Source organism: Myotis yumanensis, unplaced genomic scaffold (genome assembly GCF_028538775.1).
Source record: "Myotis yumanensis isolate MYYU_CA2020_CCGP unplaced genomic scaffold, mMyoYum1.0.hap1 SCAF_5, whole genome shotgun sequence".
In the NCBI taxonomy this organism is placed as follows: domain Eukaryota; kingdom Metazoa; phylum Chordata; class Mammalia; order Chiroptera; family Vespertilionidae; genus Myotis; species Myotis yumanensis.
Window position 1 is genome coordinate 38,600,040 of NW_027223756.1, and position 25,182 is coordinate 38,625,221.

General features: G+C 56.7%; 1 protein-coding gene across 1 annotated transcript in view; it reads right to left on the reverse strand.

The window, feature by feature from the left end:
• The window catches only part of COL23A1 (collagen type XXIII alpha 1 chain), a 267,654-nt gene that overhangs the window by 15,660 nt on the left and 226,812 nt on the right, over window positions 1-25,182 (reverse strand). Inside the window, exons 5-11 of the mRNA XM_070415140.1 lie at window positions 24,738-24,764; window positions 7,647-7,673; window positions 6,233-6,259; window positions 4,846-4,872; window positions 790-906; window positions 549-584; window positions 97-123 (exon numbers count right to left, since the gene is read on the reverse strand). Coding sequence (XP_070271241.1) covers window positions 97-123; window positions 549-584; window positions 790-906; window positions 4,846-4,872; window positions 6,233-6,259; window positions 7,647-7,673; window positions 24,738-24,764 — 288 coding nt within the window. The remainder of the gene's footprint in view (window positions 1-96; window positions 124-548; window positions 585-789; window positions 907-4,845; window positions 4,873-6,232; window positions 6,260-7,646; window positions 7,674-24,737; window positions 24,765-25,182) is intronic.

The following is a 25,182-nucleotide window of genomic DNA, read 5'->3' on the forward strand; positions in this document are numbered from 1 at the left end:
AGATGCAGTAACTCGCCCAAGGTCACAGAACTCTGTCTCCTAACCCTGCTGCCTGGGCTTCCAGGGGCGTGGGGACAGGGACTGAGGAACACTTACCTTGGGCCCTGGAGGTCCCTTTGGGCCCTGGAACAAGAGAAGAGAAGGTGTTAAAGGTGATACTGGAGGTTGCTCCTATCTGTCCTCATCCTCATTTTACAAAGGACGACACCAAGTCCCAGGGAGGAGGAGGCAGGGCTGTCACTGCTTCCTGTCTTGGATAGCTTCTCATCCGATCTCAAGCAGCGACAGACAGACAGCAGGCTCCCTCCCAGGGATGCAGGGCTGTGAGAATTCTGCTGGGGCTGGAGGCCTGGCCACCATCCCTTCCCACTGCTGGTGGGGACAAGAGCTCGGGTGTATGTCCACGTACAGCCGCACACACAACCTGCGTGCGCGCGCGCGCGCGCGCGCGCGTGTGTGTGTGTGTGTGTGTGTGTGTGTGTAGAAGCTGCCGGGCCTGGAACCACGGTTCTGCCAGCTCAGGCCTTTGAAATGCTCTGGGTACTGACCGTCTCACCGTCGTGTCCAGCCTCTCCTTTGGGACCCTGAGGACACAGAGGAGAGAGATGAGGAAATGCAGGGACCCTACAGTTAGCTGAGTTGGCGGGTCGGGGTTGGCGGTAGAGTTAGGGTTGGGTTTTGGCCTGAACTGGGCATAGGGCTGGGGTTGGGTTGGTTCTGGGACCAGGGTTTGGGGCTTTGGTAGGTGCAGGACCAGGTCCTGGGTGGCCTAGCTCCATGTCCTCTTACCACTGGGCCTGGTGCTCCCCGGGGTCCATCTTTTCCTGTGTCGCCAGGAGGGCCCCGAGCCCCAGGAGGCCCAGGGGGCCCTGGAGGCCCAGCAGCCCCATCCTGCCCTTGGTCTCCCTGAAAGAGACGAGGCCTGGCATGACTCTGAGGGTGAGGAAAGGGGTTCTAGTCTCTAGAGAGAGGCCCCTCAGATGGACAGCTCAATGCCTTCCCCTTCCCAGCCCCTGGCAGGCTCAGAGAAAAGGGCTTTGTTGTTAGGCCTGTTGCCACTTTTTGGTGGCCACACGAAGGGACAGGTCCCTAAAGCTCAGCTTAAGGGGCCAACAGGGCCTTTTACACTCCATGGAGTGTGCCATCTCCTCACCTGGGTGTTCAGGTGGGAGAGACCACACGGTGGGTGTGAGAGAAGGCACCTGTGCCCGATTGGTCCCCTTCGTACAGAAAGGGGGCTGCGGGCCTCCTGGGAGACCTTGGCTGGGCCACTCCTGCTTCATTAGGTGACAGAGGTGCACCCTTGGGCATCTGTCCCAGAGAAGTGAAAACTCCTGTTCACACAAACACCAGTACATGGATGCTCATAGTGGTCCTATTCGTAAGGGCCCCAAACTGGAGACCCAGATGTCCTCCGATGGCAAGATGTCCAACCACCTGGGGCACCTCTGCCACGGAACATTGCTCAGCAGCAAACACACAGGAACAGAGCACTGACACGAAGCCGTTTGGATGCATCTCATGGTGATTACGCTGAGGGAAAAAGCAAATCTCAAACGGTTATATACGTTGTGGTTGCAGCTACACAACATTCTTGAAATGGCAAAATTACAGAGAGGGAGCATAGATTAGTGGTTCTAGGCGTTAGGGATGGGGCAGAGAGGGAGGCGACCAAAGCTATAAAAGAGTAGCCTGAGGGGTCTTTGTGTGGTGGTTGCACGAATCTACAACAGTGACAAAAATGCGTAAGACTAAACACACAAGCGATGGGAGAAGTCTGAGGAAGGTTGGTGGGCTGTATCAATTTCCTGGGTAGGAGATGGTACTACGGTGCTGCCAGTCACCTTTGGGGGAAACTGGATGATGGGTACACGGTTACGTATTACAACTGCATGTGAATTTACAATTCTCTTAAAAAAAAAAAAGGCGACAGAGGGCCACACTGTCTCTCATGCAGCACCAAACCCCCAACTCTCAGGCCGAGGTTAGTACTGGGTCAGACCTCAGGCAGCCAGAGCCCTCACCTGGTGGCCCCACCTGCAGGGAGGGAAGACCACAGTGCCCCCGGCACTGCCTGCTGCCCAGCACTGGCACAGCAGTGGGACACCCGGCTCCCTGTGCAGCAGAGCCTACCCTTCCTGTAACCAGGCCTTTGTGGAGTGGACCCCGCTGTGAGCCCAGGGCTGATAAGCCAGGGCATCCTGGGGTTCGCGTATCCAATCATCTGGCCAGCACCGCTCTAGTCCTGCTTTACAAATGGAGGGCCAGCGTCAGAGAGGGCAATCGTCTAACCAGGGTTACGGGGCCAGGAAAGGCCACTGAGGCAGTGGTCTCTGTTCATCCGTGAGCTCCATGATAGGAAAGAGCTCCCCTCTCCAGCAGCTGCACCTCAGACCTCACTCACTAGTTTTCCCAGTGAAAAGCTTAACGGAGGCTCTCAAAGGCCACCACGTAGAGCTCCTCAGCCTGACACAGCCAGGTCCTGACCAGAAGGATCGGACTCCAGCTCTGGGGCCCATGGTGGAGGCCATGGGCTGGGACTCTACTTAACGAGGCAGAAAATGGGTTGAGACACTTGAGCAGATCCTAGAGAGGTTCTTCTCCTGCGTTCTTTGGGAAATGAGGCTGGCCAGCTGCCTCCTCCTCCCGCCGGGATCGGACGGCTGAGGTCTAACCCTGGGGATTGGATGAGTCCAGGGGAACACGCAAGCCAGCAGCCCAGGCAGGCCGCTCGTCCAGTCTACCTTGAGGATGCGGCGATTGTACATGTGATGGTCTCTACTTATAAAGCCTGGATTGAGCCGTGGGAAGACCATCTACAGCAAACAGGTTGTGTGGTCAGAAAGGCAGGAGGGTGATCAGGAAACCACAGGGCTTTTTCTGGAGGCAAAGCCACCTCCTCAGCCACAGAAGGCAGCCTGAGACGGGGGTGGTGGACCACGTGCTCACAGGGGCCGCGACGCTCCCTCCGTCCTTCAGGGTCCTCTGCAGGGTGACCTTGCTACTCCCCACCAAGAGCTGGGGCCTGTTTGTCCCCGTCCTCCACTGACTCTGAGCGAGCCTTGTGACAGATGCGACCATTAGGATGCAGGGGTGGTGATGCTGTGTGTGGCTCTTCACAGGCCTGGCAGTCCTGGCTTCCTGCTTCTCAAAATGTTCTCGAGAGGCCCCTCGAGGAAGCCCAGCTCCCAGCCACCAGCCCAGCTCCCAACTCCAGGCCCCATGGCCCCTTCTGCAACAGGAGAGACCCAGCCGCCAGGGGGTCATGAGAGACGGTGACCTGTGGTTTGAGTCACTCTCAGGAGTGGAGGTGTTTCACAGGGGGCTGTTTACCCAGGAAAAGGGGTGGGGCTTTGGGAGACCTGCTCTGCAGCTACACCAGGGCTGGGGGAGTTCTCGCCTGCTGAGGGGTGGGAAGATCAGCTTCTACATCCAACAGAAAGTGAGCATCAAAAGGTGTCCTTTATTGGGCTGCAGGGACTTCTCACCAGCTTCCTGTGGCCCTGCCTCTGGCCTCCTATCAAAGGCTCAGCACAGAACAGCTGGGTCGCTACGGAAACAGCCTGGCCAGCCCTCATCCCTGCTCTGGACTCATAACCACCCTCAGAGTCATGAGGTTGCAGAGCTGGGACAGGGACCCAGCCCAGCCCGCCCGGGACTGCAAAGCCCAGCCCTGCTCTCTGCACGGGCCCCCCTTCCTTTCATTCCCCCATGCACAGGGCCCGCCTCTGCTCCATGCCCACCTCCAGCCATTGGCTACAATTTCCACCCCGCAACGTTCTTAGAAACAACGGTGAATATGCCACTTTCCTGCCTTTCTCTGGGCAGCTGATGCCCACCTCTCAGCCTCTGCAGTGAGGCTGTGGCCGCTGTCTGCCAGGCTGTGGCAAAGGTGGAGAGGGCGGCTAAGTGACCCTCTGCCAAGACCCACTTTTGCAGGCCCATCCCACTTGGGTCTCCCCTCTGCTTCAGCTTCTGTTGAGGAAACCCCTGCTTCTGCATGAGGCACCTCTGAGTCCTGGGGCCCGGGGCCACGGAGGGCCAAAGAGGTCTGGCTGCGGCTCCCATCTGCTGTTCCATGTGGGGTGCTGGGAACCCACTTTTATGATTGCACTGAAGCGTCACCACAGCAGCTTGGGGTAGAAGCTGTCATCCCACTTACAGTTAGAGAAACGGAGCCTTAGAGGGGAAAGTGACTCGCTCAAGGTCACTTGGCTGGTAAGTGGCAGAGCTGAGCTTGGGCTCAGGGCTGCTGACCCTACAGCCCTCCTCTTCCTGGGGTGCTGGCTGTCCTCAGGAAGGTCAGTCTCTGGTCTGAGACCAGTGCCAGCCCCCGTCTGCCCATCCACAGTGATAAATGCTATGGGACGTCTGGCAGAGACTTTCCATCTGTGCCAGACCCAGCGGCCATTTAAGTGAAACTGTGAAGCAGGATACACTGTAGGTGGGAGGCAGGGCTGCTCACTCACCTTCTGTGATAAGTTGTAGGGCATGCTTTATCTATATATATAAAAGCCTAAGTGACCGAATGACCAAACGACCAAATGACCGGTTTCTATGATGTGCACTGACCATCAGGGGGCAGACACTCAACACAGGAGCTGCTCCCTGGTGGTCAGTGCGCGCCCACAGCCAACCTCCCTTGGCCGGCCAACCTCCTGCGGTCCGTCCCCCCTGGCCAGCCCTGATCGGCTCCAATTGGGACTGGGCCAGATGGCCCCCATTGGCCCCAATCGCAGGGCAGGCTGAGGGACCCCGCCCATGCATGAATTTGTGCACTGGGCCTCTAGTTATAATATAAAACAAACTGTGTAGGTCGGGGAGGGGGTCTTGCTCAGTTCTTACCCGGGGTCCAAAGTCTCCTGGTGCACCCTGGGAACAAAAAACAGGGAGATATGTCATCACCGCTTGATGACTTCTCATATATCCAGCTTTGCATTCAGAGTGTCATGTACATGGTCTCATCCACTCTACCAAAAATCATATGCAGGCTCTGCCCCCCCCCCCCCCCCCCGCGCCCCACCATTTCCAATGAGGAAATGAAGGCACAGAGGGGCTAAGTAGTCTGCTCAAGGTCACCCCACTAGCAGATCCCAGGGTGGTCTGTTATCTATTGCCAGCCCTAAACATGGCGGAACAGAGATAAGCCGCTCCCACTGTGCCCTCTTATGGCACCAGCACAACATGGAATCCCTGAACCATGGAACAGTCAGGAATGATAACTGCTTGATTGTTTTAAGTCTCCAAGTTTGGGGGTAGTATGTTATGCAGCTATAGATACCAGGACACCAATTTCTCTCTGGTTTCAAAGTCCCTGCCTTAATCATTTCTACGACTCAGTGGCATCAGCCAGAACCAGCAGGAAGGCCATCACTGCACCTGCCAACCGCACGAGGGTCTCATTGTCCACAAAAAACACGCAGACTGTTACCTTGGACAGTCTTCCCATGGCTCTGTGAGGCTGGTTTACATTTACGGATGGAGAAACTGAGGCCCACAGAGCGGGGCGACTTGCTGAACGCCACACAGCTGGTGGTAGAGGGGGAACGCAAACCTGAGGCTCCGAACGCCGGTCCTGTGCCTTGCTCAGCTCTCACGGGGGGGCTAGAACACTGGCCACGGGAACTAAGTGACCCCCAGTGGAGTTGGGGTGTGGCCGTGGCCCAGCCCAGCTCTTCCCTGGAAGTGCCCAGTCTTGCTACACCTGCGTCAGCCCTGGGACACACACATTTCCTCTCTCTCCTGCTCTCTCATGAGGCACTCAGAGGTCCCAGCCCTCCAGGGCTGTGGCTGTGACATTTAGCACCAAATGCCAGGAAGTCCTTCTGGTAGGGGGCTGTGCGGATCCCAGGGGCAGCTCTCTGCCATCTGTTTTCCTGGCGGGCGTCCTCCCCACAAAGAATGCCATCCACAGTCACTATTCAACTCCCCCGGCTTTCCTGGCACCGCCCCCTTCATAATTAGTTACTGGGCAGGCTGCTTTGAGTTTTGTTATACTGTGGTGTCTGGAGAACTCAGGTTTAACCTTCTGGGCACTTTAAATGGTCCAATGTAAGCCTTATAACCATTACAGGAGGCAGGCACTCCCTGCCCCACTTTATAGATGGGGAAACGGAGGCTCCAGGAGGGGATGTGACGTGCCCACGGTCACACTCTGGAATGGGGTTTGGAGGCAGGTGTCTGGCATCCTTCCTCAGCCTCCCGTGTCTGGACAGCCTCCAGCATCACTTACCTTTTCTCCCTTGGGGCCGGGAAGTCCCTGGAGAAGGAAGGTGGAGAAAGAACAGCAGTGAGTGAGGAGGACGAGGCTGGCCCCTGCCGGCTTCCCTAAGGCTTTGGGTACAGAAGGGCCTGTGAGGCTGAGCAGAGCTGGGGGCAGCCGAGTGGAAAAACACACAGGACTGCCAGTCCTTAAGGAGGCTGCCGTGCTGACCCCAAGGAAGCACCACATCTCAGTCCTCAGCATGAGGGACACGGGGGCCTGGAGGTCACTGGCATCCCCTCTGGACAGAGGCACATCTGCTAGTCACTCCTCCCAGAGGGCAGAGCCCGCCCTGCTCAGCACCTGTTGTGCTGGTGCCGGTCAGGAGCCCCTGCTCGTGGAGTCTGGGGTATGTGCGTGTGAGTGGTTCCACGCAGGCCCTGGCGGCTGCCTTCACCCTCTGGCTGCAGGGGAATGTTTTTCTTTCAGTCCTGCCAAGTTACCAGGCCTGCTAGGAAGGTCAAGCCACAAGGCACACTGTGGGGCTCAGAGTCCCTGGGGTGAGGGCTGGCACCGTTGGTCAGGGACTGATCGGCTCACTGGCCTTCATCCCTCCCCAAACTGCCCACTATCCCTTCAACCAGTAGTGGGTTTGCTTGTTCACGCGTTCAACAATTAGTCCACCCAGGTTCTTTTCTCCATCCTTCAATAATGCACACATTATGAGTCAACTATTCAATAATTTGTCAGTTCATTCATTTCTTCACTCGTCTGTTCAACCATCATGCGTGTACCCATCTACCTGTCCTTCCATGCATCCAACTGTTTGTGCAATCATTGGTTCATTACCTACTTTGACTGTTCTTCCATCCATCCATTCATCCATCCATCCATCCATCCATCCATCCATCCATCCATCCACCCATCCACCCATCCACCCATCCCAGTATTTATTTAACTATGTTGTCACCTGTGCATCTTATTAATTCTGCTGAGGACGCCTGTGGACCGCAGGCTCCTGACCCAGGTGTAGAGAACTCCTCAGCCTCATGCCCACCATGACAGCATTGAGACTGCCTGGGGATGCTCTGTGCCTGGGGCCTGCTGGGAGGGGCTTGTATGCTTTGAGGGCTGACCAGTGGCTGGGACAGTGCTGTCTGCAGTTCTTCACATCGCCATCACAGTGGGAGGGTTAATGTGCCTCTGACAGGTGAGGAGCCTCAGGCTTGGGAGGTGAAGAGGCCTCCCCAAGGCTGCACAGTCAGCAGATGGTGGAGCTGGACTTGAACTTAAGTGTGATGCCCAAATGGCTTCTCTTTGCGCTGAGCCAGGTTCTCAGTGGATCTTTTTCGTGGCGCCCCATGGTCACCCCCAACCCCACAGTGCCCATCATCCCAGGACCACCCATCCCAGGACCACCTAGAACGGCCCTGTCATCACTTACTGGCTTTCCATCCAGACCCAGTGGCCCCTGGGAAATGAGAAAGAGAGAGCAGAGGTTACACACGGGAAAGGCGTTTCCGCTGGGTGTCATGATCTAGAAGACACTATTGAGTGACAACAGTCCAAAGCCTGTGCCAAGCCTGTGGTCTGGGTACGTTTCACACAGATTTGGGGTGGGAGCAGCTGGGTGTTGTTTGCTGCCCAGAATCCCCTCTGTTTGCTGCTCCCTTCCTCGGGTCTAGGCACAGAGCCCCATTTCTCCTCCAAAACCACCCCATCTCCACCCATGGGCTTGGGCAGGTGACCGCATCCCCTCAGCTGGGGTGGTCGGTTCAGGGACTTTGGTAGGTGGCACTTTCGGGCAAGAGGGCTCTTTCCACCTGATGGGGCTCCTGGGGGCACCAATGGCTTGAGAAAGAGGGAACAGAGAGGAAAGCAGAACTGAGAGAAGGAGAGACAGGGCAAAGGGCTGGAGCTGAAACCACTGGGCACTCTTCTCCTTGCGAATACATTTTTCCCTGAAGCCAGCTTGAACTGAGTTTCTGCCACTTGTAATTTGTTTTGAACGGAAGGTAAGTGCTCCCTAAGCCCTAATATGATGTTAGGGGGTGGGGCCTCTGGAGGGGATCAGGTCATGAGGGTGGAGCCCCCACGAATGGGATTGGTGCCCTTGTAAAAGGGACCCACAGAGCTCTGCTCTGCCTTGTGAGGACACAGTGAGAAGCCCGCCTTCTGCAACCCAGAAGAGGGCCCTCCCCAGAACCTGATCTGGCTGGCCCTGATTCGAACTTCTAGCTTCCAGAACTGTGAGAAAGAAATTTCTGTTGTTTATAAGCCACCCATTCTGTGGTACTTTGTTACAGCAGCCCACACGAACTAAGACATAACTAGAAGAGTCCTGCAGGTTCTTTCAGCTCTGCATTGCTGTGGCCTTCACAGGTGAAAGTCAAGGCTAAAGGAAGCAAAACACAAGGGCGAGTCCCGAGAGCTGGGGCATCTCACAGGCCCCTGCGGGCTCTGTGGTGTCTGCAAAGGGCCACTGACCATGGCAAAGCAGCCCCACCGAACCCCCTCCACACACCTAGCAAAGCCTCACTGAGCACCACCCTCCCTGTGGGGTGTGCAGGAATACAAGGGGGGAAGGGGGTGATGTAGGCCCGGCCCATCTGCTCCCTGCAGACCCCTGTCCTCCTCTCGCTGGCCAACAGCCCCTCACCCCATGCACACTTCACCCTCGACTCCAGCAAATGACCTAGGCAGCTCAACTCCCCCGAGCCTGCTGCACACACTGCCTGCCTTTGTGCACCATCCTCGGCTCCGTCACCTCCTCTTCCACGAAGAGGCTTTTCCACGTTCCAGACTCAGACCATCTGTCCTTGTGCCCACCACGTAGTCTAACTGTCCCACGTGAGACACATGCTGTTAACGTGGGGTCTGCACAGGCCCTCCAGTAGATCCAGGAAAAGGGTCTGCTCCCCACCCCCAGTGTTCGGATGAGGCCTGGCCAGAACATGTGCTGATCAGTGTGTACCGAGTCCCACCAAGGAAAGGTGAACTGTGTGCAAATGTGCACAATACCACGTGGAGAGCAGGGGCAGGGCAGGCAGAGTTCCGCCAATTCCAAGCAGGGAGAGGGTCTGTTGGCTTTGAGGAGACTGGAAAAGATTAGGGAGCTCTACCCTAAGAAAATAACATTTGGGGATTTGAACATAGCAAATGTGTGTGTGTGTGTGTGTGTGTGTGTGTGTGTCACTGTGGGCAGAGAGAACAATCCAGCAAAGGCAGGGAGGAGGGAGCGTGCTGGGGTGGTGAGCAGAGGGGCAGCTTGCCTCAGCATGGCCTCCGCCCTGGTCTCTCACAGCAGCACAGGGGTTTGCCCTGCACTCCCCGTGGTTCCAACAGTGTGGCTGCACTCCTGGCCCAGCACTGGGGTCTCCTGTGGCCAGGGCCAGGCTCTGCCATTCGGCTGTCCTGTGTCCCTGGTCCCCCGAGCTCTCTCCTTCTTTCCCCTCTGCTCCCTCTGCTTGCAATGCCCTTCCTTGCCCCTGGTGAGAGGGACTCCTCCTCGGAGACACTCTCTTGTTCTGAGAAGACTTTCCTGGCCCTGCCTCCGTCCTTGGGTCTGGCGCAGCCTGGAAATTGGTACCCTGCCTACTGTGTCTAGTGGTAAATGACCAGTTTCCTTGACTCAACCTCTAGGCTGTCCTGAGGAGCCAATCTCAGATTCCCCAGACCCCAGAGTGGCCCACCCTTGATGCACTCAAACCAGGGCCTCACTCCAGGCAGAAACCTGGGCAGATCTGAAAATTGGCCTCTTAAGTGCTTCTGGCCACCAGCCTCACTGTGGGGGAGAGTGTGGATGTGGGGGTGATGGGTGATGGCCTGGGGAAGGAAGGAGTGGCCTATTCCAAAGTCTTGGGGGCCCAGGCCCTGGGGGGTCCTGTTCTTGGTAAACCCCAGCCACAGTTCAGGTCCCATCACCTGAGTGTCATCAGCTGTCTGGTCTCCTCTTGGGGGCTCCTGGCAGTTCTGACCCCTGGATTCACATACCAGAGCCTCCTCCCTTCAGCAGTCTCCTAAAATGGACCCCGCCCCTGCCCCCATGCTCAGGCCCTGCTAGGCCTCCTCAGGGCCATGGCCCCGTGGGGGTTTCTACCCTGACCTCTCATGTAGGCCCAGCCTTCTGGCCGCCACAACACACACGGGGCCCAAATCCCCTCCGGTGTGTCTTAGTGACCCACACACCTGGTCTTAATCATCACAACAGCCTTGAGGCAGGTGTTACCCCCAGTCTTGCAGAGCAGGAAACCGGCCCAGCCAGGGGAACACCTTGCTTGCCCAAGGCCACACAGCCAGGAACAGGCGGGGCTGGAGCTGGACAGCACTTCCGTTCTGTGTTCTCTCTGCACTTAAACCTTGCGGTGAACTCCCTGAAGATCAGCCACTCTTACCCCTGCGTGCCTCTGTCAGACCTTCCCTGCTCCCTCCCACCGCCTACTGGACCTCGCCTGCCCTGGCCACCTTGCCAGTGTGGCCACCACCAGAGACTCTGTGCCCAGGCCCTGGGTGCATCTGTAAGTCCTATTGAACTGAGCCCAAATGCAGCCCCAAATCTGCCCTCTTTAAATCTGCATGGATTACAAGACACTAAGGTGCAGCTTAGAACTAACTAAGGCTCTTTCCTCTCCGTGTGCCAGGAGGGAAGACACAATGGGCCTCACAGCCATCACGTCACCGGCAGTGGATGGGGCCTCAGGGCCTGGATGGTGTGACGCCTTCAAGGTGCCCCTGATCAAGTCCAGTGCAGGGCACCCTGCCCCTGGGGGCCACAGAGAGGGAGACTCTCCATGAATGCTCCTCACTGTAGACTTGACCGAGGCCTCTGTACCGCCGTGGCCCCTGCCCTCACAGCAGCCCCGGGAGGCAGGCACCATGGCCCCATCTCACAGATGAGGCAGCGGAGTCAGTGGGTTGTCCAAGGACTAAAATCAGCCCTACTCTCCATGCAACGCTCCCTCTCCTGCAGCACAGGGTAGAGGGGGTGACAGATGGCCGTCCTGGGGGACTTGTGGGACAGCCTCACAGGCCTTGCCTTCCTCCCGGGATTCCTGGAACATCTGTCTTCCCCACAAAAAGCAGATCCTCCCCAGGCAGGTCTAACTGAACCCTCTTCCACCCGACCTTCTGCCGAAGAGAGTGCTGGGTCAGACAGACAGGCTTGCTGAGTTGGCCTGGGAGAGCCAGTCCACCCTTCTGAGCCTCAGCCCTTGTTCCCAGCAGGGATATTCCTGCTTTGGCTTCCCTTCCTCGGGTCTAGGCCAGAGCCCCACACATCTCGGTCCCTGTGCGGCCAGCTGCGCCCCAGGACTTTTCAGGATGTAAGAAGCAAACAGGCCTAGGGCTGCACTCGAGAAGCAGGTCAGGCAGGCAGAGAGAGCCCCCCATCCTCCCCCACCCGCCCTGCTGTGCAGCCCCTACCTCCCACAGGGACCAGAGTATCCTTGAGCCTCAGTTTCCTCATCTGTAAGATGGAGGTCATGCCCGTCTCCTCTCAAATGACAAGTTCCCCAGGTCCCAGGCAGTCCCCAGCTTCCTCTGTGTCCTCCTCTCAGACCAAACGGAGACAGGAGACCCTATAGCAGTGATGGCGAACCTATGACACGCGTGTCAGAGGTGACACGCGAACTCATTTTTTTGGTTGATTTTTCTTTGTTAAATGGCATTTAAATATATAAAATAAATATAAAAAATATAAGTCTTTGTTTTATTATGGTTGCAAATATCAAAAAATTTCTATATGTGACATGGCACCAGAGTTAAGTTAGGGTTTTTTAAAATGCTGACATGCCGAGCTCAAAAGGTTCGCCATCACTGCCCTATAGGCAAGCTGACACAGAACTGGGGTCTGCACTGGCCCTGGGGATGGGGGTGCTGGGGAGTGACTCTGTGTGGCCCTCCAAGTGGCCAGCAGGGGGTACCAGCTCTGCCTTCCTACGTACGTCTGCTCACGCCCTCACACCGCGGAGTATTTCCTGAGCAGCATTCCACAGGGCCGTCCTTGGAGAAAAATTAATAAGGTGGCAAAAGAGAGGCGGTTTCTCGGTAGAAGAAGTCTGGGGCGTGGGGTATACGGGCTCCACAGCTGGAGTGTCTCAATGTCCCTCAGGAAACGGAGCCGGGGAGGAGGCTGCAGCAGAGGGCTGTGCTGAGGGCCCCACACCGCCCGTGGCTCCGGCCTCCTGACTCACCAGCGAGTTACCTGTTGAATTGAACTCAATCAATAAACTGGCCGTGTCTGGATGCAGACGGCAGTCAATACTCAGACCAGCGGAGCTGGGTGACGGTCCTGCTTTCTGGTTGTAGTGAATGGTGATGGCTCTGCCAGGGGACGGAGGCCTTGAAATGCACCAGGAAGGGGCCCTGGATGAGGGGGCTTACCAGGATTATCAGTCCAGGGCCCAGCAATTACGGCCCAGATGTTGACAATTCATCAAATTACAAGGCTGCTGGGGCCCGGGGCCTCGGCCGGGTTGTGCACATTCCTGAGTGAAGGCTCTCTCATTAGGGCCGCCAGTGTATAAGGGGGTGGGGAGTGGTGGTGGGTGGGGGACAGGCCCTTGGGGTGGACCGGTTCCATGTGGTGCTGATTTCTCAGGCCAGGCTGTTTGCACACATGCTGGCCACAGCAAGACCGTGGGGCGGAGCAACTGTCCAGACGTGAATTCTGCCTTTGGGAACGGGAAGGAAGGACCCTCTCTTCTGAGGTCCAGCCTGGCTGCAGCTTGAGCCCTGGTGTGTAGCCTGGCACCCGGCTCCTCCCGGGGACCCCTCCCCGGGGCCTGGGGCACTCTGCAGGGGGGCTCTGCAGTCACCAAGTGCGCCCCACCTCGCAGCAGGCGAGGGGACTGCGGGGCTGTAGCTGGGACCCGGGGATCTGCCCTTCACTCGCTCCTCGGCCTCTCATGCTGCCGCCTTCCCACGCCTCATCTGTACAGCGAAAGGCCGGGCCTGGAGCCAGGTTTGATTTGGTCCACGCAGTTAAAACAACAAAAACAAAAACAAACAACTCACCGAAGTAGTTGCTACCTCTTAAAATCGTGACAGTTCACATAAACATCCGGAGTTTGGACTTTTCTGGCAAAGCTGAAGACCTCGTATTCCGGGGCCTCCATGCCTGGCAATATCCGCAGGGCCCAGTGCTCCTTCGGCGGGACTGCCCAGGCCACAGGCTCTGCCCCTCCCGATGCCTCACGCCTGGCCCGCTGCCCCATGGAGTGACGTGCCAGCGCAGAGGGGCACCTGGGTTTGTAACCCTTGGCCTAGAACAGTGGTCGGCAAACTGGGGCTCGCGAGCCACATGCGGCTCTTTGGCCCCTTGAGTGTGGCTCTTCCACAAAATACCACGTGCGGGCGCGCACGTACAGTGCAATTGAAACTTCGTGGCCCACGTGCAGAAATCGGTATTTTGTGGAAGAGCCACACTCAAGCGGCCAAAGAGCCGCGTGTGGCTCGAGAGCCGCAGTTTGCCGACCACTGGCTTAGAACATCTCCAGGTCCCTTCCAGCGCTACGGTTCTGTGAGGCCAGCAGCCAGCTGGCTTCTATTTTGGGAGAGAGCACGCTCAGTCTGCTGGAAGCAATTACCCGTGTGTCCACATTATACATCACGGCTAGAAGAGGTGGTGCGATGCCTTTGAACCCGTCCCCCAATACCTGCTTAAATTACACATTTGCCTGTTACATAATTACCCTGTCAGGTCTCAGGAAAAACTGTTCCCGGGTGGGGTGGAGGGGGTAATGGGCTCCCCGTGGGTGTGGGAGGGTGGAAGGTGGGCCAGGGAGGCAGGCTGTCTGAGCGGCCTCAGGGCCGATGTCTGCAGCTCGGGCGGGTCTGATGGGAGACACCGGACGCAGCAGACAGGCCGGGCACCCGTTTTGGTGGCCACCTGCTGGGATGGCGCTCTAGCAGGACAGGGAAGCAGCTACTAGAGGGTGACAGTCCCCGGGTGGCATGATGAAGACAGTCTAAATAAAGAGAGGCAGCCGTCCTGGGACAGCACAGCTCAGAAGAGGCGACTGAGAGCTGGCATTTCCCGGACACAGGGCACAGGGCGACCGGGACAGCTGGCAGCCAGCAGACACGGAGGTTGTCTGCAGGGACCCCGCTGCCCTGGCCACGCCCAGGCCACACCTCTGTTCTGCACCTTCTACCCCAGCCTTAGTCTTTGGGGCCCTCAGCACCTCCCTCCGGCCTCTCTCAGGTTTGATCATCGGGCCTCTCTGAAAGCTGCCCCCGGGGCCGTGGGCCCTCCTTGGTTTCCACAGACAAGACAATTTCACCCACTGGTAATGAGCCTTCAAGAGTGAAAGATTTCATGTAAATCTTGGATTTCTAGCCTCTCTTGAAATATTGGAAGATGTAATGATCGATCTGCATGGGCTGAACTGGGCACCACCAGTAGATGGGGCATGTGCCCCCAGTTCAGCCCAGGCCCCACCGTTCCCCACACTCCTGCACTCAGCCTCCCTCACTTTTTTCTTCACCTGGCTGCCCCTGCAAGGCAATAATGAGCTTGCGAGCCTGCAATTCTGGCTCTGAACCATCTCTCCAAGCTGTGGCCCTCTCTCTGGTCCCCCACTCGCCCCTGCCTAGGACTTGGCCTCTCTCCTGGACCAGCCTCCGCCAGCCTCCCTGCCTCTGCCCTACACGGCCAGCCTTCCTGACTCCGAAGTCTCGGGGACGTCCTGAGTGCGATACCCCTGCCCTGCAGACCTCACAGCGAGCGGCACAGCTTCTCTGGAGCCCTTTTCCTCCTCTAGAAAGTGGGTGGGGTGTGGATGAAATGACCCCCATGGCTGACAGTGCCCGACCTGGAGCGGCACCCAGTGGGACGGTGAGTGACTGTAATTCACTGGGCCAGTTCTGGGGGGAGAGTCCAGGAAATGGGGTGGAGCTAAAAGACACACTCCCAGCCCTAATCGGTTTGGCTCAGTGGATAGAGCATCAGCCTGCGGACTGAAAGGTCTCAGGTTCGATTCCAGTCAAGGGCATGTACCTTGGTTGCGGGCACATCCCCAGTGGGAGGTGTGCAGGAGGCAGCTGATCGATGTTTCTCTCTCATCGATGTTTCTAACTCTCTATCCCTCTCCCTTCCTCTCTGTAAAAAAAAGAAAAAGAAATCAATAAAATATATATTAAAAAAAAAAAGACACACTCCTTTGCCGTGTCATCTGGATGTTGCCAACACGGAGCACAGCCCTGCCAGGTGGGTACCATCATTATCCCCATTGCACAGATGAGGAAACTGAAGCTCAGAGAGTCCAAGCATGGCCAATGAGGCGGGGGGTTCGACCGGAGTCTCAGGCCTGAGCCCTGAGTGCTTCCCACCTCACCATCCCCCTGGGGCACACCCTCCCCAGCGCCCTTGGGCAGAGCCTCTGCCCCCCACCCCCACGTCTCGTTGAAGACTCACATGCCACCTCTGAGAAGCCTTTCTCAACGCCCCTCACCCCACAGCACAGCTTCTCAGTTAGAGACCCACTGTTGTCTTCTCGCCACCTCCCCGTCCACAGTGACTGTGCCTGAGGCTCCAGTGCCACCACTGGCCTGGCTCTGAGGGGTGCCTATGAGTGTCCTCCCCAGGCTCCCCACGCTGGGCTATGCCATCCCGTCCCACTGAGTGTGGGTCTGAGCGGCCCCCGGAAGGGAGGCCCCGTTAGTGGAACAACTCCCCGCATCTTGGGAGATGACACACCTTCCCGACAGGTGGGTGTGCAGCCCCGACTTGCACACCTCCAGGGACTGGGAGCTGCTCCCTGAGCAGCCTGATGGGTTTGCAAAGTTTCTGTTTAAGTCTGCCTCTCCCAGGTGGGGTGTCACTTCGAATGCCCTCCACTGTGTGGCCCCTGGGAAGGCAGTCACCTGGCTCCATGCGGCTGGGCTCCCAGGGCTACCCGCCTGTCACCTCCACCCTCACTTCTGCTCCCTCGCCAGCCTGGCCTGTCTTGGAAGTGCCCTCTCTCTCCGACCTCTCCCCCCCCACCCTCCCCGCAGCTCCCCACTTGTCAGCACCTACCCAGCTTCTGACCTTGGCTCGTCCCTCCCTTCGGCCCCCTGAGCCCAGTAGGCTGGGCCCCCTATGGTAGTTATAGTTCGCGGCAACCTGTACCTTCCTGGCCTTGACCACCATGCGCAGGGAGGTGGCACTTCCCATGAATTCCGATTCTCTCTCCAACCCAGCCACAGCCTCCACGGGGGTAGGGCCCCTAGACATAGTTCTCGAGATTGTATCTCAAATACCAAACAAAGTCCCTCATATGCAGTGAGAAAACAACAAGTATTCGTTGAATGAACCCTCAGGTGGGCGCCTCTATGAACGACTGTGGTTTCTCACCGGCTCCAGGGCCAGCCGGGGAGCACCAGAGGGCGCTCTCGACCCGGGGAAGGCTGCTCTGGGTGCCGCTGACTGCTGCGTTCAGCCCTGGGCCTGGGAGTGCAGCCAGGACGCTGGGCATTGGGGACACTGGCTAGAGAGGGATCCTTCGGCCTCCAGGGCGCCCCCTTCTGGGATCAGCAATCATCACAGCGGCAGGGACTGTCACGGAATCCAGCCTGTGTGCACAGCGCTGGGCTTCCCCCAACTGCTGAAGAGGGTTAGGGACGTGCCTGCGGTCACACAGTCTACAGAGCCCCAAAGCCCAGCTCTCTCCACCGCATGGACAGGGCAGGGTCCAGCCCCTGGTTTCAGGAGAAGCTGGGTGGGCCAGCTTCATGCCAAAACACCTGCTTTCTCGCGAGTCTATTATCTGGAATCCCTGCCTTTGCCGCAGTGACCAGTGCGGGTCTGTGAGCACCCTCTTCGTGCAATAGGGGAGTGAGTGGGGTTGCGCTTTGCTGCCTGGGGAAGCGGGAAGAGGTCAGCCCACAACCAGTCTGGAGGGTCCCATTCTGCAAAGAGGTCGTCACAGGCACCCAGAAGGCCTGGACGTGCTCTCCTAGAGCTGGACTTGGGAGCAGGCACTGTGGAGGCTGAAACGGGCTGGGGGAAGAGGGAGAAGCTGCAGGGGGTGAGCCAGGCACCCGGGAACCGAGGGCAGCCGCAGCCGCAGCAGCACAGGCCTCCTGTCTCTCAGCTGCCCCACACTCAAGGGGACGCTGGGGACACAGCATGGGCGCAAGGCAAGAGGTCTGAGTGAATGAACACCTGGGAGGAAAGGCCGGCGGGGTGGCCCTTTCCTGAGGGCCTGGCTGTCTCCCCGGTTCCAATCTGGGGCTTTCACTTCGGGAAATCTGCTTTCATCCTGTTCCCGCTCCACCGGGATCCGGAGAGCTGGGGAGCGGCGCTGCAGGGGTCAGATTAAAATGAGATGTAGGATGTCAGACCCTAAAAACAGATGAATCTGGGATGTTCCAGAGAATCATTTAACTCATTACATTTTTACAATCAAAGCTGTTTTTGAAACCACGAGAGTGCAAGAAATTTGAATGTGTGCTGCTCTGTGGTCCTTCTTTGTTCACTTGATTAATTCCAAACAGTCAAACTGAGTCATTCATTTTGAAATTGGTCCCAGGTTGAGGCCCTGCCACACGGGTCACATTTCAGCTCAGAGCTTCTGCCGTCCCAGGGCCCAGGCAGTCGGGGCTCCCATGACTGCCCTGAAGACACTGTGCAGCTCCCGCTCCCCACGACTCCCGTGCAGTTAGCCAGATGGGTCCTGGGCTCTGTGCCGGGCGTGAGGAGTGCTGGTTCTGGTCCCTCACCGTAACGCAGGCTTCAGCCGCCAATGATTGCAACCGCCTCCTACCTGGACCCCTTTCTACATGAAATGCCTTTCCATGTTGTCCTCCTGCCAAACTCCTACTCATCCCCCAAGATATACCTCAAAGGCCCCTCTTCTGTGAGGCCTCCCCTGTCCCAGGCAGAGTAGGCGCTTCTTCCCCCCGGGCAGCAGCCCTGTCTATGAGCACTGCAGCCCTCCCCACTGGGGGACAGTGGATGGGACGGGTGGGTGACAGGCTTTCATCTGTGGTCAGAATCCCAGTAGAGGTGGCCGGGCCCAGACAGCCACTTAATCAAGTAGTTCAGAGCCCAAATCAGTGGGGACCTACGAGCACTTGCAGAAATGATGTGTGCTTCCCAGTGTCCTCTCGTGTCACATATGGGGCAGCTAAGAGACAGGAGACCTGTGCTGCTGCTGCTGCTGCTGCCCTCAGTTCCCAGATGCCTCGCTCACCCTCCTCAGCTTCTCCCCCTCGCCCCTTCCAGGCAGGTGGTAGGAGGACAGACCACCATCTGGGCCATAGGGGTCTTCAGGAGGAAGCCAGGCCCACATATTTGCCACTGTGAGATCTGGAAAAGTGGCATGGCTACTATAAGCCTCAGTTTTTCAATCCACGAAATGGGTACAAGTCATAATGCACAGGGATGGGATGTGCTTTGAAACTGAAGTGCTGTACAGATCTGATTCCTAATGTTTTCATCCAGGCCAAGCCTCACACTTTGCAAAGGTAGACACAGAAGCCCAGAAAGGCTAAGTGACTACCTAAGGGCAGGGGTGGGACCTCCATCACCACTGTGGTCCCCTGTTTGGCTCTGCTCCACTCAGCTGCTCCTTGATAGGACAGGACCTGACATTTCATCATGAGGGCGATGTTTTTCTTCCTTATTTCTAGTAATGACTATGACACAGGTGTATGAGTGAGGGACAGCAGAGAAGGTGGAATGGAGAAATGGATTCTTTCTTAAGTTAGACTTGGTTTTTTTCTGTGTGTGTGTTTTTGGAGAGCAAGAAAGGGTCTTAACAACTTCATAATGAGGTGGACAGCAGTGCACGGGGAGAGAGCTCCAGGGCCAGGTAAGAAAAAGGTGAGGAGGAGAGATGGAACATTCATTCTGGACCTGCTTACTGGTGGCAGTTCCTGTGATGGAGGAGAGACGGCAGCCTGGGTGTTAACTGGGCTTTCTCGTGCCGGTGGGCTTGTGTCTCAGCCAAGCCCTGACAGCCCCTGAGCACAGCTTCCTTGTCTGTCAAGTAGGGCCGACACCATCAGCCTCCCAGGGGGAGAGCACGTGAGAGCGTGCACACAGCAAGCACTCAGAAGGTGCACTTGCTTCCTGGCATGATGGAAGGGTTTGGGGGATGGGAGGGGATAGTCCTTTCTTCCGGTTCCTCTGGAGGGAGACTCTCTGAGCCCTTGGCTCCATGCTATGTCTCTGGGGACAAGTGGTTTCTATAAATACAGAGTCAGGGTTTTCTGGCCTCCCACCTCTCACTGTGGCCTCCAAGATTCTACTCGATGGAGCCCTGGAGACCTCCCTGCTTTTCCTTCTAGCATCTTCCCATCACGTGCTCGCTCACTCCAGCCACACTGGCCTCGCTGGACACATGAAGCTTGTTCCCAACTCATTACTTGTGCACTTTCCTCTGCCAGGAGCTCGTTTCCCCTTAAGATCACTGCATCTTTTACATCATTTAAGTCCCAGCTCACATGCCATCTTCCCCAAGAACCTTCTGATCATTCAATCCATTTCCAATTTAAACCGACTCATCCAAGCAGCCAGCACTCGCATCACATCCCTGCTTTATTTTCTTTCTGGCGCGTGTTACTGTTTGAGCTATCTTGTTGGTTTATTTGTTTATCTGTTTGTTGCTTCTCTCCTCCCCACTACAGGGAGAGGCCTTGTCTCTCTTGCCTGGTGCTGGCCCAAAGACCCAGAAAAGCCCCTGCACAGAGTCACTGGTGGATGAGATGGCACACCCACTCCCCACCCCAGGGCCACAGCCCCGCTGGCACGCGCCGAGTTCCACGATGCCCATGCACCTCCGGCCTCACAGCCGAACACCTTCCTCACTGTCCAAATGCAGAGAAATCTTAAACCCTGGAAAATGTTACCAAATACACATTTTTTTTTTCCAGGAAATGTTTAAATTGCATTCTGAAGGTGTAAAATAAACCAGAAAACCACTAGAGTTCAATGGTGAGAGCCAGAAAGGTCAAATGCCAGAGGAGGAGAAAAAGTGAGGCTTTTGCTTTGTAAATAGGAGATGACGTGAGTTCTAATGCTTCCTGGACAAAAGTCAAGGGACAGGCGAGATGGAGTCCTGCACGAGAGACAAGGTTTCTCATCTTGTGCACAAGCCAGAGTCTGGAGACAAAAATGGGGATTGTGATAAGAAACCTCCAGGAAATTCACAGGGACACCTGATCGTTCCTTCCTCTCTGTCCCATGGCAAACTGGCTGGGTTACCTGCACACCCCCACATGGCTCCCCAAGGACTGCGACTGGGTCTGATTCATCTTTGTGGGCTGCAATGCACAGGGCATGGCATACCTTACAGATCTGTTGAACAGAGCCAAGCCTCCTAGTCATGAGATGGCTAAATCACTTTATCAATGTAAGTGCTGATTACTGCTCCAAAATGCAAGAATGCGGGGCCCAGTGCTCCTCTGCCGGTCCCATCTTGGACTCACCATGTTCTGAGCTCAAAATTCCCCTGTGCTGCCAATTCCATCTTGTCTGCAGTCCCTGGACCAACTGGGATCTGAAAGCTCTTAAACCTGCAGATTTCCTCTTTAAATGCTGTGCCTGCAATTCCAAACGCTACCACCAGGTGGCAGTTAGAATTACAGAAGCCTTCAAAACTAGTTTAATCTCTAAAACTATACTTCTAATGAAAATACACCCTAAATTAAAACACGATACATGCATACACACATCTATTTCTTAACTTATCATGTTGGCATCGATTTAAAAAGTATGATATTACCCACAGTTGGCCAGGGTTTGGGGAAATGTGTAGCGTTCAGACGCTGTTGGTGGGAATGTAAATTAGTGCAGCCTCCTGGAGGGCAATTTGGCAATAGACATCAAAAGCCTGAAACATGTGCAAATCCTTTGGTCCAGCAATTCAACTTTAGACATTTATCCTAAGGACATAATCATGGAAGTAAGTCTAGATTTATTCCCAGGATGTTGACTGCAGGGTGAAAAATTGTCACTATAAATACTACAACTTGGAACCTGGTTAAGTAAATTATATATGATAAAATACTATGTAGCTATTACATCCTATAAGAATTCTTAATGATGTGGAAAAATCTCATGATACATTAAGTGAAAAATATCAGCTACAAAAACCATGTCCCCGGTAATCGCAGTTTTAGACTAAGAAGTATAGACACAAACTTGTGTGTAAAAAATGCTGGAAGAACAAACGCCAAAATATTGACAGGACTTGTCTGTGGGTGGTAGGGTCACGGATGACTGCTTTTTCCTTTTCTGTGCTTTTCTCTATTTTGGTAAGTTTTTATAATAAACACGCTTCTATTGTCATCGGCAGAGAGCCATTAATGAACCCCTGTGGCAGGAAGGACGGGCCAGCCTCTGTGCAAGATGCCTGTGGACATGGGACCCCAGCCCAGGTTAGTCTGCACCCCACCCCACAGACGTGGGTGGCTCCTACGTCCACCTCCCCCACCCCCCACTATCAGGCCCACATATGGACCTGGTTTCCGCTGGTCTTGCTCAGGGGAGGGGCCAGCCTGGATTAATCCAGAAACGCAGCCGGCAGTCTCCACCATGGCCCTCCTGGACTCTTTTCTTGCTCTTACTTCCCCGTAGGACGTGATTTGTTTTAGGTACAAACTACAAAAAAAAAAAAAAAAAAAAAAGCCCTCCCTGAGGCTGGTTTGAAGTTCACCAGGTAAACCCCTTTTCTGCAACTGCAGGGCCTCAAAGCTGTTTTCTTCTCCAAACGCGGCCAATGTTTGCTGGTGGGTCACAATGATTTCCCAAGCTCGTCTTTCCTCCACCCTCCAGCTCTGTGGGTGTGATCTCCCCATGATCCGAGAGGCCGAGCAGCCGGCCGGGTGTGCACAGCTGAGCCAGGACCCGACTGGGGTCTGACCGCCGGGGAGCCCCTGTGACACTCAGCACCCGAGGTGCCTGTGAGGCGGCTCCGGCCCCTCGCGCCGGGGAACTTGCCCCGGCCTCTGGGATGACCACATGCAGAGGCCTGTAAACAGACCCCAGGCTGCGAGCCAGGCCCTCCACTGGCCAAGAGTGGATTTCAGCTCCAAACATGAGCCCCGAGAGCCTCCTACCCTCCTGTCCACATGGGCCCCCTTTCCCTGCTGCGGGGCAGTCAGGAGGGGTGTTGCCCCCACCCTGTGGCCCTCATGGAAGGGCCGGCCCTCAAGGCAGGGCTGCACGGAGGGTGCTTGGCGGCACGCAGCGAGGGTCACAGGCTGGCTCCTGGGCTGGAGGCACAAACGCCCAGGCCCGGCGGTGAGCAGGGCCAGCCCTGCCAGGGAAAAGGCCCAGATTGGTCGAAACAGTGATGGGCCTGCAAACTGGGGCTGGGCAACCTCAGGAAAAGGGGTGACCCAGCCCTGGGGGTGTGACACTGGCTTCCTGGTGGTGAAGAGCTGGCGGGGCCACAGGCACTGACCAGAGCTGCCAGCAAACAGCGCCCTCACCTGCCTCCTTCCCAGAAAGCTGCTAACTTCACACCAGATGGTCCCACGGCATGTACGTCCGCCCCCGGCCTCCTGACTCCCACATTCAGAGCCCCGTCTCTGGCCCAGGCTGGGCACCAGGCATCTCACACACTAACTAACCCCCCTCAGGCGAGATTCCCCGCAGTCCTGTGCCACCCCATGACCTGGCCACCGTCGGCTGTGACCAGCAATGTCTGGGTGCTCCAGGAGTGACCTCAGTTCCCCTGAGCCCCAGCTCCCCTCTTCACAGGGAAGGAAATGGAGCCTTAGGGCAGCCAAGTGGTTCAATCTCTGGATTCAACCCTCGGCTGCCTCACTCCACACCCGGACTCCTGCCTGTGGCCCACAGAGCCTGCCCCCTCATCAGCCAACGTCCTCTCTGATGCCAGGGAGCGAGGGGTCCGGGGTCACCATGTACTCAGAGAAGACAACGGGTGCCGAGGGAAGAACCCCTCACCAGCCTCCAGCCACCACCCTCGGCCCTTATTATTGTCATTAGTTATTATTTTTAACTCTCAGCCCTTTGGACACAGGCATCTACAGTCAGGAGTCAGCTGGAGTGTAAGGGTGCGTGGTCGCCTGGAGGGCGGGACTGGAGGGTTCTGGCAGAAAGCTTTCAGTCCTGAGCTGCTGGATCGAAGAGTCCCACGACTTGAGGCTGAAATATTCCAGCAAAAGCCTGTGGTTCGGAGGCTCTAGCTGCCATGTAGGATCCTCACTCCTCCCTAGTCCAGGGGAGGCGGGGGGCCCGGCCCACAGGTGCTATCTGGCTGGTACTTCACGGGGACCAGGCTGCTGCCGCTGGGGGAGCTGACCCCAAACGCTACTGAGCCCAGTGTGGGCCACTCTGAACAGGAGATCAATGATCCCAAAGGCCCCACTGAGTCCCACGGGGTCTGGTTGTGATGCATTTTGTATCACTGTCACCTCCTCAGTCTCATTTACTCCCAGCTCCAATGCTGTGAGGGAGGCCCGCACCACCCCACTTCACAGAGCAGGAAACTGAAGCTCAGACCGGTGAGCGCCTTCCCCCAGGTCACCCAGCTAGGAAGCCCAGCATTGGAACCCAAGCCCAGTTTCCTTGATGCCTGGGGCTGACTGCCCTCCACAGCCTCTTGGGAAGGCGGCTTCTGCCGGACTGGGACCCCCACCTTGCCTCCATCACCAGGGTCTGGACAGATCTGGCCGTTAAAGAGGCCTCTGAATCAGTCCACGTTTCCCTCCCCGGCCTGAGGCCCAGGACAAACACATTCCCCCACACCCGTGTTCGGCAAACCGCGGCCTGAGAGCCACATGCGGCTCTTTGGCCCCTTGAGTGTGGCCCTTCCACAAAATACCACATGTGGGCTCACAGGTACAGTGCGATTGAAACTTCATGGTCCATGCGCAGAAGTCGGTATTTTGTGGAAGAGCCGGTATTTTGTGGAAGAGCCACACTCAAGGGGCCAAAGAGCCGCATGTGGCTCTCGAGCCGCAGTTTGCCGAGCCGCAGTTTGCCGACCACTGCCCCACACGATGGTCCTGCCACACTCTCCTTCCACAGGCTCGCCCCTGCGCTGATGTGTCTGGACTTCTATGCAGGACTCAGCCCCACCAGCTGCCTTTCAACCTGCTTCTTATGTGGCCCGCACCCAGCCTGGGCTGGGGACGTTGATTCCAATATAAGCTACGTTTTAGGTTTAATTGTAAAAGACCTGAAAAGTGATGACATCACAAAGGCCAAACTGGAACCAAGGTCTCCCGCCCCCTAGGGGTGACGGACAGGGTGGGCGGGACGGGAGTTCTGGGAAGAGGGTGCTCCATAGCCCAGGGCTGGGCCCTGCGAGGGGAGACAGACGGCAGGAAGAGCAGTGCTGGGGGGGCTCAGGACAGCAAGGCGATGTCTCAAAGCCGCTTTGCGTTGCCTGCAGGGCAGCTGGAGCTGCAGGCTCCCCACCAGGCCAGCCCCGCAGATCAATGCTAATCCCTCCAAGAAAGACCAGTCCCTGCGGAGCAGAGAGAGAGGAGTGCAGACAGTTAAATAAAGGCTCGGAGGAAGAATACTGGCTTGAGAGAAAAGGGCAAAGAGAGCAAAAAATAAACGGCAAATTACCGGGTAGCCATCTCGTCCTGATTGCCCCTGTGGTAATTAATACGTCATTAATAATCAGACTTTCGGCAGAAAACCATATGGCAGCACTTAGCACTCAATCGGGCCCCACACCGCTCCCCCCGATGTTCTATGGGTTTGCAGCAGAGGCTGCTGGTGGGTAACCGATGCCTTTGGGGAGACTCAGGGCTCTGACAAGTCTAGGGGATGGAGCACCCCGTTTCCTGCTGCACTGGGCCAGGCTGCTGGGGCCACCAGGGCACACATCCACGCGAGTCCTCCCAGGGCAGCCGGCACACACATGGTGAGGACCACAGGGGCACACGGGGCTCCCAAGGGCGCTGTCACAGCCACCAAGGAAAATGCTCCTAAACTGCCGAGAGGCCTAGAGAGCAGATGAGGGCTTCCTGCCGGCTGCCACTGGACGGGGGAACTGAGGAAGGCAGCG